Source organism: Athene noctua, chromosome 4 (genome assembly GCF_965140245.1).
Source record: "Athene noctua chromosome 4, bAthNoc1.hap1.1, whole genome shotgun sequence".
Lineage (NCBI taxonomy): Eukaryota > Metazoa > Chordata > Aves > Strigiformes > Strigidae > Athene > Athene noctua.
This window is the reverse complement of record NC_134040.1, coordinates 59668650-59684505: the sequence shown is the minus strand read 5'-3', so window position 1 is coordinate 59684505 and position 15856 is coordinate 59668650. Positions and strand designations below refer to the sequence as shown.

The following is a 15856-nucleotide window of genomic DNA, read 5'->3' as shown; positions in this document are numbered from 1 at the left end:
CCTCACAGTGAAGAATTTCTTCCTTAGATCTAATCTAAACCTACCCTCTTCCAGTTTAAAGCCATTACCCCTCATCCTCTCCCTACACTCCCTGAGGCAGAGTCCCTCCCCATCTTTCCTGTAGCCCCCTTGCAGTACTGGAAGGCCGCTATAAGGTCTCCCCAGAGCCTTGTCTTCTCCGGGCTGAACAACCCCCCCTGCTTGAGCAGGTCCATATCCTTCTGATGTTGGGAGCCCCAGAGCTACAAAAAGGACTCCAGGTAGGTTCTCATGATAGCGGAGTAGAGGAGGAGAATCCCCTCCCTCGACCTGCTGGCCACACTTCTCGTGATGCAGCCCAGGATACAGTTGGCTTTCTAGGCTGTGAGCATACATCACTGGCTCATAGTCAGTTTTCCATCCACTGATATCCCCTTCTCCACAGAGCTGCTTTCAATCCACTCTTTACCCAGCCTGTATTTGTGCTTGGGATTGCCCCGACCCATGTGCAACTTGGCCTTGTTGAACTTCACAAGGTGTGCACAGGCCCACCTCTCCAGCCTGTCCAGGTCCCTCTGGATGGCACATCCCTTCCCTCCAGTGTGTTGGCTGCACCACACAGCTTGGTGCCATCAGCAAACTTGCTGAGGATGCACTCAATCCCACTGTCCATGTCACCAACAAAGACGTTAAACAGCGCCAGTCCCAACACCGACCCCTGAGGAACACCACTTGTCACTGCTCTTCACCTGGACATCGAGCCATTGACTGCAGCTCTGAGTGTGACCATCCAGCCAATTCCTTATCCACCAAGTGGTCCATCCATCAAATCCATGTCTCTCCAATTTTCAGACAAGGATGTTGTGTGGAACAGTGTCATGTGCTTTGCATAAGTCCAGGTAGATGATGTCAGTTGCTCATCCCTCATCCCAATATCTTTGAATTACCACAAGCCTAATGAGTTTATGTGACTCAGCTGAGCCATGATAACTGGAATCTCTCCAGCTGCAGCTCTGAGGTGAATATAATTTAAAGAGAAAGTATGATTTCTTCCACTGAAGTCCAGGCTATCACTTCATCTTGTGTGCATGCATGTGTGTGTGCTCACGACCTATTGCAGACACATCTGGCTGGTACCCCTTAGCCGAGGTACATTGACAGAATATTCCTCTGAAACTCAGATAACTGTGTCAGGAACAGAATCGTTCACTAGCATCTGTACCATACCCCTCCTCTCATTGACCCTTTTACCTATTGCATACAACATTCAATATACAGAGGTGACACTTTTCAATTTTTACTTTGATAATATGTGACCATACTGACTTTTTCAGTTATGTCAAGCTTTTATGTCAAATTGTAAGTTTCATTCTTTCTTTCAGTGTTTTCTGTTCTTTCTCTATGCTTCCTAATCACATCATTAGTACTCCATAATTTTTACAAACATAAAAAAACCCTACTTCTAGGGTGACAGAATGATTTAATTTTCTCATTTTTCTAGCCACAGAGTAGTATTTATATATCCATTCCCGCAGCCTACTTCTGCTGCTCAATCCTACTGCCAACATTTGCCAGTTGAGTGCACAACACAAAAATCGTGGAAAGAAAGCAATAACGCATGCAACCAAACAATGGACGGATCAGCACTGAATAGAGCCATGTAAGGAGTGCCTCAATCTTTTCAAATAAAATGAGGCCAGAGAGCAGCCCAACAATATGTTTTGCTGTAGCCATACTTGGACACAATCATGAACGTATCTACTAACAGTTCAGCTTCCCCAACACAGAATTATCATAACTGCTTGTGCAGAAGTACTAATCTCTCTGTTGCACAGATACAAATGGAAGCACAAAATCAGTGTGTGCCTCAACAACAAGGGAGTGTTCGCAGCCGCCTGGCATGGCTGGACTGTCTCATTGGCCACTAATGATGTCATCCCCATGCTCACCATTAGCTGATAAGCAAAATGCTGTCAGGTTAGCAACACAGCACTCTGTGTGGCAATTGCAGGAAGACTGCTACGCATCTCGGGTGATACGCACCCCTCAAACACCTACTGACTGCAACATAATCTGCAATAAATTCTCAACTACTAATAAATTTCTGGTGAGGACTCACTATTTACCATGCACCACCCAAGTCTGTCGCACACAGCAAGGGCTCCATTAGGTTCATCGATACATGAGAACACGTTGCAGGGTTTCTTGTAAAATGATGTGAATTCATGCAGCAAAGCCTTTTGTGTACAAAGAATAATAAAACACTGTTGCCCCTGCTCTGAAGGAAGTGCTGCCTCACAAACTTGCAGTCATACTCCACTAACAGATTTCTTCAGAGGTTGGGGGTGGGGCAGTTAAATAAACCAAAATAATTTTTGAAGTTTCACAGTGCAGTGCCTGCTTAATGTAATCCCTGAAAAGGCTAAACAGAGACTAATGACTGTTTTAAATGAAACTGGGTATGTGTAATTGGTCATGCAACTCACGTGTCAGATAACAGTAACAAAGATCATATGTTTGCATGCTTTTATGCTTTCATGTCAAAATAAAACAAAGCACATAAGTATGCAAGTCACTGAGTGTGCATACTGGAACATAAATACCCTGCTTGCCTTTAATATATTCTTTTTCTCCACTAAAACAACCGACAAGAGAACTTGAGAATACACACATAATGCATTCAAACTGTGGAAACAAATGCAGAGTTACACAGCAATAGAGAAAATCAGTAGAGCCAGTAAAATATACAAAGGTTTGAGGGCAGACCCTCAAACGTTATTAACTGCCAGAATTGTCAGAAGCCCCAAATTCCTGCTCACAGCACACTGCTCACCCACAAATCTAGCTGTGCCCTGGGGCAGTGAAGCACACGGCAGCTCCTGTTATGCTGTTGGTGCACCGGAGAACACCATCAGCTGTGGCTGCTGCTGCACCTGCCAGGGCTCCCACCCTGCCCACTGGCCTGGGCCTGCCGCTCTCAGGTTCAGTTCTGCACAGGCAGCTCTACAAGGGCCCTGCTCACTGAGCAAGAAGCCAAGACAAAGCTCATGCTCCTTTTTACCACACTGGGCTCACTGCGTAAAGACACCTACCTATTTGTCAACTAAAACAGACACACTGATTTTCTTCATCTCTCAATCCTATATAACTTTTCTTAATCACACCTGTGTGATAAAACTCAGCAGTTTCTAAAAAAAACACAACCAAATAAATTCTGTAGAAGTTAAATGATGTTGGTGAATTAAGTCTGCCACTGGAGAGTTTCCCAACACACTCTGAAGGCAAGCAGACCAGTTGTTTCCTCTTACATCACTGGGGTGTATACCAAATTCATCATTTTCCAACTGAGTTCTCTCCTCATTTACCCCTCTAAAATTCCTCCTGAGTTTTGTCTATCCAAAAAACTACAAGCTAACAGAAGGAAGTACTACTCCACAAAATTTCCTTACTGCCAAACAAGATCTTTGTAAGGGCTCTTTTGCTTTTATTTACCTGAAGAGTATTTACTGAGAAGTTTGAGGAATGTTTCCCCTCCTTCCTGGGAAAACCATGCATACTGTAGTATATTCTAGTCCCAATCAGTCCAGTAAACAATGGCATGGGAGACAAGATACCTACTGCCAGTTAAGTGACACAGGGTATCCAAAGTTATCTACCTAAATAGCTAATTTAACAGTGACTGGTGATGATGTGATCTTTTCGATTTGCAGTAAGGGAAAGGCTTTATCATCTTTTTGACACTGAGCCACATAACCCCACAGACATAAATTTTTAGAAAGGAAAAGAACAATTTTCCTATCCTGTAAGGGGTACAGAACTCTTAAAAGTCAGGAATGCAGCAAGAAAGGGGAGGGAGGCCTAAAACTGGCATGGAGGCAGAACGACACAGGGGAAACCAGGGGAATAATTTTGCAGTTGGTTAGGGTTCCACACACACCTCCTTACCTTGTTGATGTTTACAAGCAGCACAATGCTGCCTTCTCCAGGTTGAAGCTTCACACTGAATGTTTGCCGCGTTTGCAATTTGGGAATGTTCACAGTCACAAGACCTGCAATTGGCTTGGAGCTGACTACGTCAAAAATAGACTCAATTTCCAGACTCCACTGCTGACCACTCTTTTCTAAGTGAAGGGGGAGAAAAAAATGGGAATTCAGGAACTGTATTTATATACCTATTAGTTAATATAATCTCTCACCAAAGAAACAATTCAAACACCTCAGATTAAATGTCACAATTTTCAGGCTGGTTTTGAATCAGACCTACAAGGTTATTCTTCTTGTTTAGTGCATTTGATATCTGTTTTTACATTTTCTAAATCAGAATAGAACTACACAATATGATTTGTGTTCTATAAATCTCTCTTTTTTTTTTCATTCAAAAGCCATGCAGGTGCTTTTCAGCGTTCTGTACAAAAATCAGAAATCATGACACCAGTCACTTCATTAGGAAGGATTTTTTTCCCACCAACTCCCATAGACATTATATTTGCTTTTAGTCAGCACTCGTATGAACATGGTACTCTTTGGGAAAGATCGTAATCACAAGGCAGTACAATCACTTTTGTCGATGAAACAAAAACAGTATTAACAGAAAACAAGCTGAATTCATCCCAGAGTCACTAAACAAAATGAATGGAGTTATGCTGGGGATGAATTGGGCCCATTGTGTCTAGACTTGACGAGCTGTATCTTTATGTCCCTTCTGCCACCAAAGTGTGGTGGAGGAAACAAGTTAATGACTTCCCTGAGATCTCTCTACAGTAACCTCAGACCGTCCTTTCCTTTACTCAGATTACTGAATAAGGCAAGCCAGGGTCAAGGGTACTCAAGATCCATGTGCAAATTTCCCATTAACTTCAGCAATTGAATTACCTATCTATAAACACAGCCTGGCTAATCCTATACTTCAAATATTACAGAAGGACATCTAAGCAAAACCAAAGAAAATGGAAAATAAGGAAAACTAAAATTAAGACATATTTTGTATCCACAAACTACTAATCACGTACTTTCTCTATGCATGTATATATTCTAGCTCTTTCCTCTAGTAGAGAAAGAGAGCTCCCTCCAAGAGCAAATAATTACATTCAGCCCTGGTGTGATTTCAGAGTCATTTGTAGAATGAATAGCAATGAATGTGTTCCCAATTTTATATTATGCCCAGCATTACCCAGTGAAGACCAATTTTCAGAAATATTGAAGGGCTTAAAACCCCACACATCTCACAACGATCAGCCATTACAGTAGTTTTCCCTCCCCTCCAAGGGCATATAGAAATTCCAGCTCACTCTTAACTGCACGAACTGTGGGGTCTAGATGCAGAAATCAGGAACAATGAATCTTCGATAGACTCAGTGGTCAAAAAGCTACGACACCAAATCTGATGAGCAATATAACTGCAAAGGCCATTTGAATTCAAGTTGTTCATTTACTCTTTATTTTTCAAATGTTATTATGTTTGAATACTAATAAACTGACTCTGGTTCCAAACCACTCTGCTGAATGAAAGCGGTTTTGCTCTCTGTTTATCCAGAGAGGCAAGACTTTACCTACCAGAAGGTGGAGTTGTGGGAATGTGGGAGGGACCAGAAAAGATTTTTAGTGTAGTTAAATTTTAGAGAGCACACAGACTCTGTGCCGGGGCTTTCCATGGAAATTCCAGTCACGTTAATTCTAGCTAAGACCTGCAGCTATTTCAGGAAGCTTTAAAAGCAGCCAGGGAGTGACGTCTTCCTCTTTTATTCATACACAACAACTCTATTCCCAAGGGCTGAAATTCAACCCAGTGCAGAGGACTCACGTGCTAGCCTTTACTCCACTGTGAAGGCTGGGCTCAACAGGCAGTGAAAGAAAGCTGCGGGTGGTCTACAATGGGGCATATTACCGTTTACAGAAAGTTTCAACAGAAAATTAACTACTTTTGCTCAGCTGCAATGATCTTCAGGACAAAGGAGATGAAAATCAAAGATCCCGTCAGGGGAGGAAACCGGTTCGGTAAGTTAGGTAGCAGGAATGCAGGAGGCTATCCTCTCAAATTGCAGCCTCAACAAATTATCCTTGCATAGCACCACTGCTTTTCTCTCATGTTGTGCCCTGAAAAGTCGGCACTCTTGAAACTCTGCACACTCTGCATTTGTCTTTCCAACACAAAACTAGACTCCCATATCAGCTTTGTTTGAAATGGAAGTGAGGAAAAAGTGAGACATATTTATTGGGAGTCTTCGTGAAAACACATGCCAATAAAAATGAAAATTTTCAAAACAGGAGAACAGGGGCTAACCTCAGCTATACTATATATATATTTCTGCAGTTATTCAGGGATCTTCAAGCAAAAAAGATTCTGAATGCTAACATTTTTGTTCACTATTGTTTGTACTGAAGGACTGTTTCAAGACCTAAAAGGGTGTGCTGTGGTAAGGACTATACAGAAAATCATAATAAAACAATAGCATCTTTCCTAAACTGACAGCTATTTAACAATAAAATTATTTGTATTCCAAAGGTGAAACAACAATAAACAGTAGCAACATGACTTACCAAAGAAAGAAGTCAAAGAAAAGTAAATCAGGTGATAATCGTTATAGGCCTCAATCCTAACATCTTTCCAGATCCCTTGAGTGGGAAAAGAAGGGCCCCAGTCCCAACTAAATGAACATTGCTCCTAGAATACAGAATGATTATGTTATAATTGCCTATTTTTTCCCACAGAGATTGATGTTGTATCAGAAATAAAAATTATTTGCTATCTAGAAATAAAATATTGCCGTGCACTGAAAGAATTTTTCAATTTCCATAAAAGCAGAAAAGGCTACAATATTTTTCCTGTTATTTCTTGTCCAGAATTCTGCTGCTACTCTGCTGTTATTATATACCTATATTATATAAAAAATACAGTTTTGTATAAAAAAATCCATGTATAGCAAAATTTTATAGTAGTGAGACCAAAACTCTACCTAGCCCACCACTTAAAAGAAAACCACAGTGAAGATCAAAAAAACCAAGCCAGTAAGTTACTCTCAATTCAGCTCTGAATTATTTTAGGTTGTAATATCAATATTTAATTGTATACCTAAAAGACAAAGTAAGCAGAAAATTACAAATGTTAAAGTACTCTAAAAGAACAGTATCAGATTAAAAATTGTGAGTATATCTGAGATACCTTATCCCCTATTTTTTGTTGTAACACACCAGATTAGTACAAGGAAAGAGATGCATGTGTGGTGCATTTGTGTAGTTCAGTCATGTTCACTGTTTCTCCCCTTTTTATGGTTCTCTTATACAAAAACAAAGGGAACAAAAACATGGTGGAGAAATAGCTTAGTTCTGGTTCTAACATCAGAATAACCGTCAGAATTATAAAATGCTGGTCAGGCAGAGAAGTACCTACACTACTTTCCATTTAGTTGTTTTCAAACCTGGTCAGACCTCGAGCTAACAAATCCCTTGGAAGACATCTATTCAGCCGCCCTCCAAGCTTCACACAGCCCCAGCCCCCAAAGCAAATACAATAGATCTCCTTAAAGTCTTGTACAGTGACCTACAGTTCTAAATTTAGAGCCTAATACAGCCGAGGCATACTAATTTTGGCAAACCACACTGCACTAGTCTAGCCTATCCCTGGCATTGCTGGAGTCAGCCTGCCTGCCTATCAAGTTGCAAAAGAGCCTTCCAGGAAGCAAGCACTATACCTATTTCAAGTGTAAAAACAAGGACAACACATTCTTAGAAAACGAGTCAGATTGAAAGTCATTTTCCCTTTATAAAAAATAAACAAATGAATCACTTGACAGATTGTCAGTTTTCATTAATAATATTGCAGAGACCGCTATCAGAAGAACAATAGGCTTTGTATCGAAGTACATTACCAGTGAAACGCCTGCGTTTTGCCACAAATTCCTGTTAAGATTTAGATGTGTTTACTGTACTTAATACTGAAACTCAAATGTGTAAACAGCTCTCCATTACTTTAAGATGGTAAGCGGCCAACTTACTTCAGCAATGTCCTAGTACGTTTGTTCACTTTTAAATGTGACATTGCCACAGTTGTTGCCATATACTTGGAACTAAAAATGTTTCTGAAAATGTCTGGAGCAGCTTCCAAGTACAGTCAAACAACTCCTTTGAGGAAAAGTACTAAAGTACTTTCTTACCGATTTAAAGGTATAGTTCGGTAAAGCATAAAATCATTTCTGCGCTATAGTCTACAGCTGTTTAAGTGCCCTCTTCCTTCCAAGTTCCTCCATGCACTGATTTCTAAGAAACACATTGGACTCAGAAGAATTAATCTACTTTCTAATATGCAGTGAAAATAAAAGTAGCAGCAAGTAGTAATAAAGACATCTTAATCCTGAAGGATTTTCCCAGGACAATGGGAAATGGAGAGATGGACTCCATTCCATTAACAAATTTTAAAGGAAATCACATCCAGGTTTAGATTAACAGGATTCCAGTAATTTTTCTGAGGAGAGTCTAAAAGGACATTTTGGAAAAGATTAAAAATTATTATCAATAATGGTGTTTAAGTGGAGACAAACATGCAAAACACCCCAAAAGATAAATTCCAAAATAAGATCACCTAGCCATTGTCCCTAGCTGCTGCAAAGCTATCAGAAATATACAAGATGCTAGTCAAATGATAGTTTGCCTTGTGTAAGTTTTAACAGCAGTGAAGCTATGTCTTAAATCAGAGTTTCTGAGCTTCATCCATTGTGTATTACATTGTTATTTTCACCAAATATGTACTAAGTCACACTTCACAACACTATAATAAGATGAGAACAGGTCCTCTGTTAGACACCACTTCTTGGGACATGCCAGACCTACCCAGTATAAATAGCACAGCACATGAGCAATAGCAAACACAAAGCTGATTGACTGAGATTTTTACAGCCTTGGCAATATACACTGCAACAGTGAACTCTATCGTCAGCATACATTGCTAAACCCACCCAGTGGATCAAAACGTAATGACTACACATTTCCCAGTGCTATCCTGCTCTCTTAGCAGCAAGTCTCCTTGCTGACTCCTTGCTGAAAACAGCCTTTTAAACATTCTTATCACCTAGATATGAAGCCTGGCCTTCTTATGCCTCTTGTATTATCAACATGCTAGATTACAGGTTTCAGGGAGGGGGGGGGGACACACGACACACACAACACAGGAGAAGGAAGCTGCAATGCAAAATATGCCCTACTTAGGAAATGACATTGTAGGTTTCAGAATACATCTGTAAGGACAGCATGTGGTGCCTTCCTCTTTCCAAGCCTGAAGCCAGAGACAGACAATTCTGCCCCTACCTTCCTGATGAAATTAGCATGGCACTCTCCTTTCTGCACAGGTGGAGGGCACGCCGGGGGGATGCTGTATGCTTTGTGACATCTGCTCTGCTCTGCTGCATATGAAATGGCTGATAAGAAACGGACTTCAACAAAATTGACCTCCTTGATCACGCTGGTAATATCAAAGCTCTAGGTCAAGAAAACAGAACAAAATCATTACAGCAGTGACATTTATTTATGAGATTTATAATCACTGTTACATTGGGATTTTAATACCATACATGTATTATTCAAAGGCATTTGAACTGCAGCTTCAGTGAGCTCTGGTTTTGAAGGAAAATAAAAGCTACTTCTTAAGCTGAAAAAAGAAAATACACAGTAACATTCCAGATACAATGAGATGTTTCTGGACTTTCCCCCATACTGAGCCCCCACAGCAGGCTGCAGCACTCTGCCTGCACACAAAAGTGCTTGAAGGACAAGGACAGCAAGAGAATCTTTACCCTCCTTCCCCACTCAGAACTCATCTGCATCTTTAGAAAGATACCTTGTTCCAATTCAGAAAGCTGGTCTATACAGGGGTCCTTCCAACTCACACTGCGCTGCCAACTTATCTACCGCAAAGCACTGAGCTGCCTTTTGCATGAACACTGCAAAGCTGTATTTCATGCCACCTGCACCCCTATCCCAAAAATGTACAAATACAGATTCTGTGCCAGCTCTAAATAAAACATTTGGGAGCTTCCTCACTGGCTCACAAAAAATCCCCCTCAGAGTGTCTGGATAGAAGGATAAATGTTCGGTTTCAGAATTATCCTGTGCTATCAAGATAATATGGTTCCAATGGCCAATACCCATTCCTTCTTCACAGTGTTCATTTGTGACCAGCCAAGTCTTGGCCATTTTTTCCAATTTACAAGCAGCCCAGCTAGCATCACTTATGTCTGTAGCATTCAGTAAAAAATTACAAAGCAAATAGCATGCCCCATACAGAGCCTTCAGAGAGTCCTTCCTGCAGACATAATTGTCATGTGGAACAGGTGAACAAAGCAGAAGTCTGGGTCACAGTAATCCTAGACTCAGTCTAATAGAGTTCACTCTGGTTTTACAGTGAAGGACATTTCATGAACTGTTACAGTCTGAGACAGAATGAACTTGCAGAAACCGGGGCAAAATAATATCACTTCCCAGTTCTACAGAGCCTGCTAATGGCAATCCTTGAGATACTCTTCAAATAGTAAATAATTACAATTTCATAAAAGCTCTATAAAATGTCTTATTTTACAGATGGTTACACTAAGTCACAGAGAAACTAAGTGATTTGGCCCAGGTCACATAGACTGTGGTGGCAAAATCTAGCTCTCATGGCCAGTACCTCTGCAATAAAACCTGCCAGAATGGTAAACACGGAGATATAAATATGCCAGATTTCCTTTATAATTTAGTTATTCCACTAACATTCTTCCTTTAACTTTTCCTTTTTTGATTCTTTTAAGAGAAAATTAAAGATTTTCCCTTATGCTAGTACCAGAATAATTTTATAGTTTAAAGCTATAAAATTAGTTTGAATGTTTTTGCCACTCTCAAGATCATTCCATGATGACTACTCTCATGCTGACATAGGCTAAACTCAAAAACACAAGACAATGTTATCAAAAGCCCAACATTAAAAATAAAACCCCCTATATTAAAAAAAGTTATGAAAATACTTGCAGAGGCTTTGCAACACGTGCATTTTCATTTCAGTGTTCACATGTAAACCATTCTGATACCAATTAGTAAGCAGATTTGCAGCTAATAGATTTAAGCTTACGTTTTCTTGGAGCTGTGACAGATCCCAAGAAGCAAGACTTACATTATTAGCTGAACTGATCCTCTTGCATGGGTCCACTCATTTAGAACAAGACACGTTCACCTCTAGATCTGACCCCGCTGCTACTGAGAAGGCAAGTACACTTCTCTTTCTAACAGTTATCTGATTACACATACAGTCCTCAGGTCAACACTTTCTGCACTCGAGGACCTATTTTTATGTGTATTTGAATGCACTGAAAGTGCTCAGCACAAAAGGGCTTTGAAGAAAAAACAGAAGCACCTTCAGAACAAAATACAGTACTTACATATCTGTTGAACATGTTGTCTGTTCTCCCAAGAGTGATATTGTTGATCAGGATCTGTGCTACTGTATCTACTCCCTCAAAAACTAAATTCACTTTCTGCCGCTTTCTACAGAACATATAAATAAAAAACCTGTTAGAATACCTAGAGTTAACAACACACATTAGACAGACAAATATAAAAGCATATGTCACCATTATCTTTAGCAGCAGTTGTATCAACTACCTCCAAAAATGTTTATCTTAGTGTGGCTTTAAATAGTCAAATTAAGATGACAGCTGAAGTGGCTCAAGTCTGCAACACACCATGTTCACATACCCACCATATATCAGATGGGCTAGCTTCCAATTTGCCTAAGTATAATCCTTCCTTAGTTAGCAATTCATAAGTAATTTTTAACAATTAAAAAAATAGAAAAAAGCAACCACTGAAGTGTTCTTTAGCAACAACTTTGCAGCTGCATATTATTGCATAATTTGTTTTATTAGATACAAAAGTATTAAGCAGATTTTGAATTGATGGATTAACTAGCAATTCTGCATGAAAGATGGCACAGAACTATTTTAGACATATCTTTGCTGCATACCTGACATCAAAAGGAGTTTTGAATGTCCTGCTGTAAGTCCAGTTATCCAGTGAGATCCATCTATACATCACATCATTAAATCTATAGTATGGATCCTAATAACAGACCAACAAAAAGAAAATCACAAGACTTATTTAGTAAAGGTGTTACTACATGAAATGCATCATAATATCCATTAGATGAGCACTTCTTATTTCAGTCTGCAAATGCAAAATCCACCTTATTTAGTTGGTCCTAATATTCCCTTTCACCTTTGAAATAATACATGAAAGATTTGCTGATATTTGACTTTACTTATATAGGTCAAATCCTGTTTGCTATAATCATTCATCCTCAAACTAGAGGGAGCAGGATTTGGTTTTACATAAGAAATGACTGGACTGGAAATGAAAAAAAAAATAAATAAAATCAAGACAGCTTGTGACTTAATGAGAGGAACAGAAACATGATCACTCTCATAATGATGGAGAAAGTAAGACTAATAGGATTTTAAGAGGCAAAGAAACAGCATTTTAGGCCTCTAGGGACAGTAGTGAACAAATCTCTACAGTTTAAAATAATTGCAAATACTCCAGTTGTTTCTTGTCAGCTAGTCTTGATGTGGTAAGGCTAAGTGAAATTGTTATATTTGGAAGGAGGGAGAAGAATGAGAAGTAACACAGTTTGGTTTGTTGCATAAAATTAAATTACTACTTTTGAGAATAATGCTGCATTTATATCGAATGTGTTCTCTTCCCTTTAGTCACACTACCCAGGAAAGAATAAAGGCACTGCTGGTCTTAACTATGTCCTCGACCTTTCTGGCTTCATGCTGTATTTATTACCTTATGGTGGGTCACAACAATTCTCACCTAGGCTGAAGGAATCAGTTATGTGGAACTGACAACCCACTGCCTTGCACCTCATACAAAGGCAGCAGAAAGGTACAGTGTTACATCCCTATGTCAGACAGTTCAGAGTGCAGGTACCTGGGTCAGTGACTGACAGCTCAGTTCAATCCTCTTCAGCAGCTGCACAGCTGAACTGCTTTCCAAAAACAAAGACCAATCTCTTCTGCACTACATGACTCAAACCCAGGTAAGAGTGAGCATAGCTGCATTAAGGTTCCCTCTGATACAAGTCTTCTACAGTACTGCACAGCTATCTGCCCTGAATATCCAGATTCACACTGAAGAAAGTCTCCCCGACTTTTTTTTTTTTTTTTCCTTTCTTACTGAAGTTCAATTTTTCTTCCCATTTCAGGAGTCAGTATAGTTACTAATGACACTTTTGCATTTGAAATCTTCTGAAAAACATTGTTTCATATCTTGTACTTGTTTTACAACTAACAGGGTCAGGTTCTGTAGTATAAACACAAACCTGTTTACATAGCAGAGCAAATTTGTAACATCTAAGTGACTGTGATCTCTTCTGGAATCCCACAGCAACATAAACATCACTCCTTGAGCCCACACTGAGGGAAAGTTGTCGCCTTGCCTCTACATGCTATGCTCGATCAATCAAATTTCTTACTACAAGGCAGTAAGAGTCAAGAAGGAAAGGTCTTGTTACCTCAGTAAAACTGTGACCTCTGTATTGCTAATGCAGTGTATTCTCTAAAAGTTAAGTCATCATGAACTTAAGAGAAAAACTACTGAATTTTAAGATATCCACACCATTAGTTTTGTATGCAAAATGCTTGGGGAATATATCTTAGACTTCTACTAAGATGCAAAATTCAAGTCTAATAAATGCATATTCAAATGCAAAATTTAGGCTCATAACAGAAACTCCATTAAGATTACTGTATTGAGAAAACAAAAGGCAAACATCAAATGTCAGAGATCATGAAAACCCACAACATGCCCTTAAAAAGGACATTTTTAACAACTGTCTAGCTTTAACATTAATTACCATTTTATTTTAGGTTATGCTTCGGAAAACGTGCATGTTAAATTTCAACCATTACCACTTGTATGTGTGAAATATTCAAGCTGTAAATGCACTAGCAACAGCAGACTGTAAAGCCCAAATCAATTTGGTTAGTCGTCAAACAATCGACATAAGCACATCAGCAAAGATCAAGACCTTGCATAGAAGAAACCTGCACTGTTTCTACGCAAAAGAATGGATATTAAGATGTTAATGAAGAAGGACCTGACCTCTGAAGAACACAAAACTGGTTTTCTATCAGCAGAGAGAAATGTAGGAATGTTTCATCAGAGGAATAAATTGCATCATCAGATGGGCTCTTACAGCCGCTTACAAACAGAACTGCTTGTTTAAATCTCAGAGCATACTGCAGATCCTTTTTCCTGAAGGGGCTTTCTTCTGTATCAGTCTGAAGCCTTCAAACTTCAAGAAATGCACTGACTGCTAAAATATGTGCCATAGAAGGTGCTAATTAGCCCTTTCTGACTCTCAGGAATACTGTTTCTTCCTCACAGGCATCCACTTTTTTAAATGGGAAGCTCCTAGTTCTGTGTACCTTTATATAAAACTTAGCGGCTTATTGATATGATTTCTACATAACTAGTAAAACAGCTTATATATCACACAGAAAAGCTGTTAGATGCTAATACCGGTTAGTCATTTTAAGCATGACAAATATTGCTTGTTGTAAAATCAGTCATGTGGCAATATTCAAGCATTGCTTTTAAGGCAATTCTCAAGGTTCAGGAAAAATGCATGGCCACAACAGAGTTCTGTAAGAAAGGAAAACTGCTTCTCCAATACACTTGCAAGATTATTGACTTTTTCATTATTAAATGCAGCTGTTTTGAGTGCTGGAAGTTGTACCTATAGAACTCAAATGGTTTGGATTTATCTGAAACAGAATTTCATCCCACATTAAATCAGCTCACATTAAAATTAAAGGTTTATTTCAGAAAACTGGATTAAAAAAAAAAAAAAGAGGCAAATTTAAGACTCTTAAGGGCACTGGGAGAATTTGAAAGATGGTAGGAAATAGACTGCACATGTATTAAATATACTTCATATTCAGCACAACGTGTTAGCTTATATATACTTCATATTCAGCACAACTTCATTAGCGCAACGTGTTCCTGGAAGCAAGTCATAGAGGACGGAGTCAACTACAGCTATTTTCAGATCCCACCAAACATGACAGCCTTGCAATTGTCCCGCTCCCTGCAATCTGGGGGGAAAATCTGAACCACTCAAGCTCCCTGCCTGTTAGTTCTCTGCTCCCAACTTCAATGCTGTAAACAAGCAGCAAATCACCTGCTAAGAGGTAAAAAGCCCTGCTACAGAGTGTCAAAAGAAAGCAATTTCCAGTTCGGTTAGCAGGACATCAGGACTTCAAAAGCACTGGCAGCACTCAAGTGAAGGCACTGCCAAGCGGCTAGATGGAAACTCCTTGCAATTATTTTAAGGGGATATTGAATACCTACAGTCACATAAGCTAAGAGCTTTTCCTGTTAAGCGGGAAACGGGTGAGACATGAACACATGAGAAGCGTGGGCTCAAAGCCCAGGCGAGTGAGCAGTGCCAGGCACACCCCGGCCCCATGAAGGGCCAGCTTCAGGCCCCTGCACGATCGGGAGTCCAGGGGAGCACTGCGCAAACACCCGAGTGACCCTGGACAGTCAGCTGGATCCAGGCGGAAGATCAGCCTGCAATGAAATGTAATAAAGGGAACAAAAACCAGATTCCTTTGCCTTACCTACTTTTGTTATGATGTAATTTGAAACTGTCTTGCATGCTCTTCTCCCATAAATCAACTCTGCTGATATTGTATGATGTACACCATAATAAAACCCTGCTCATGTAATAGATGACCAAAATAAAACTTGCAAGTGACGTTTCATGATTTACAGTGTAATGATTTTGCTGTTGCCAACTTCAGACTGGAAGCTAAATAGTTAAGATACTTATCTATATCCGTGTACTCCT

At 39.7% G+C, this 15856-nt stretch overlaps 1 protein-coding gene across 2 annotated transcripts in view; it reads right to left on the bottom strand.

Moving 5' to 3' along the window:
• The window catches only part of MANBA (mannosidase beta), a 60056-nt gene that overhangs the window by 38957 nt on the left and 5243 nt on the right, over positions 1 to 15856 (bottom strand). For both annotated transcript variants that reach the window (XM_074905513.1, XM_074905514.1), the window contains exons 2-6: positions 11963 to 12057; positions 11379 to 11484; positions 9277 to 9447; positions 6517 to 6640; positions 3925 to 4100 (exon numbers count right to left, since the gene is read on the bottom strand). In XM_074905513.1, the coding sequence (XP_074761614.1) occupies positions 3925 to 4100; positions 6517 to 6640; positions 9277 to 9447; positions 11379 to 11484; positions 11963 to 12057 (672 nt within the window). The remainder of the gene's footprint in view (positions 1 to 3924; positions 4101 to 6516; positions 6641 to 9276; positions 9448 to 11378; positions 11485 to 11962; positions 12058 to 15856) is intronic.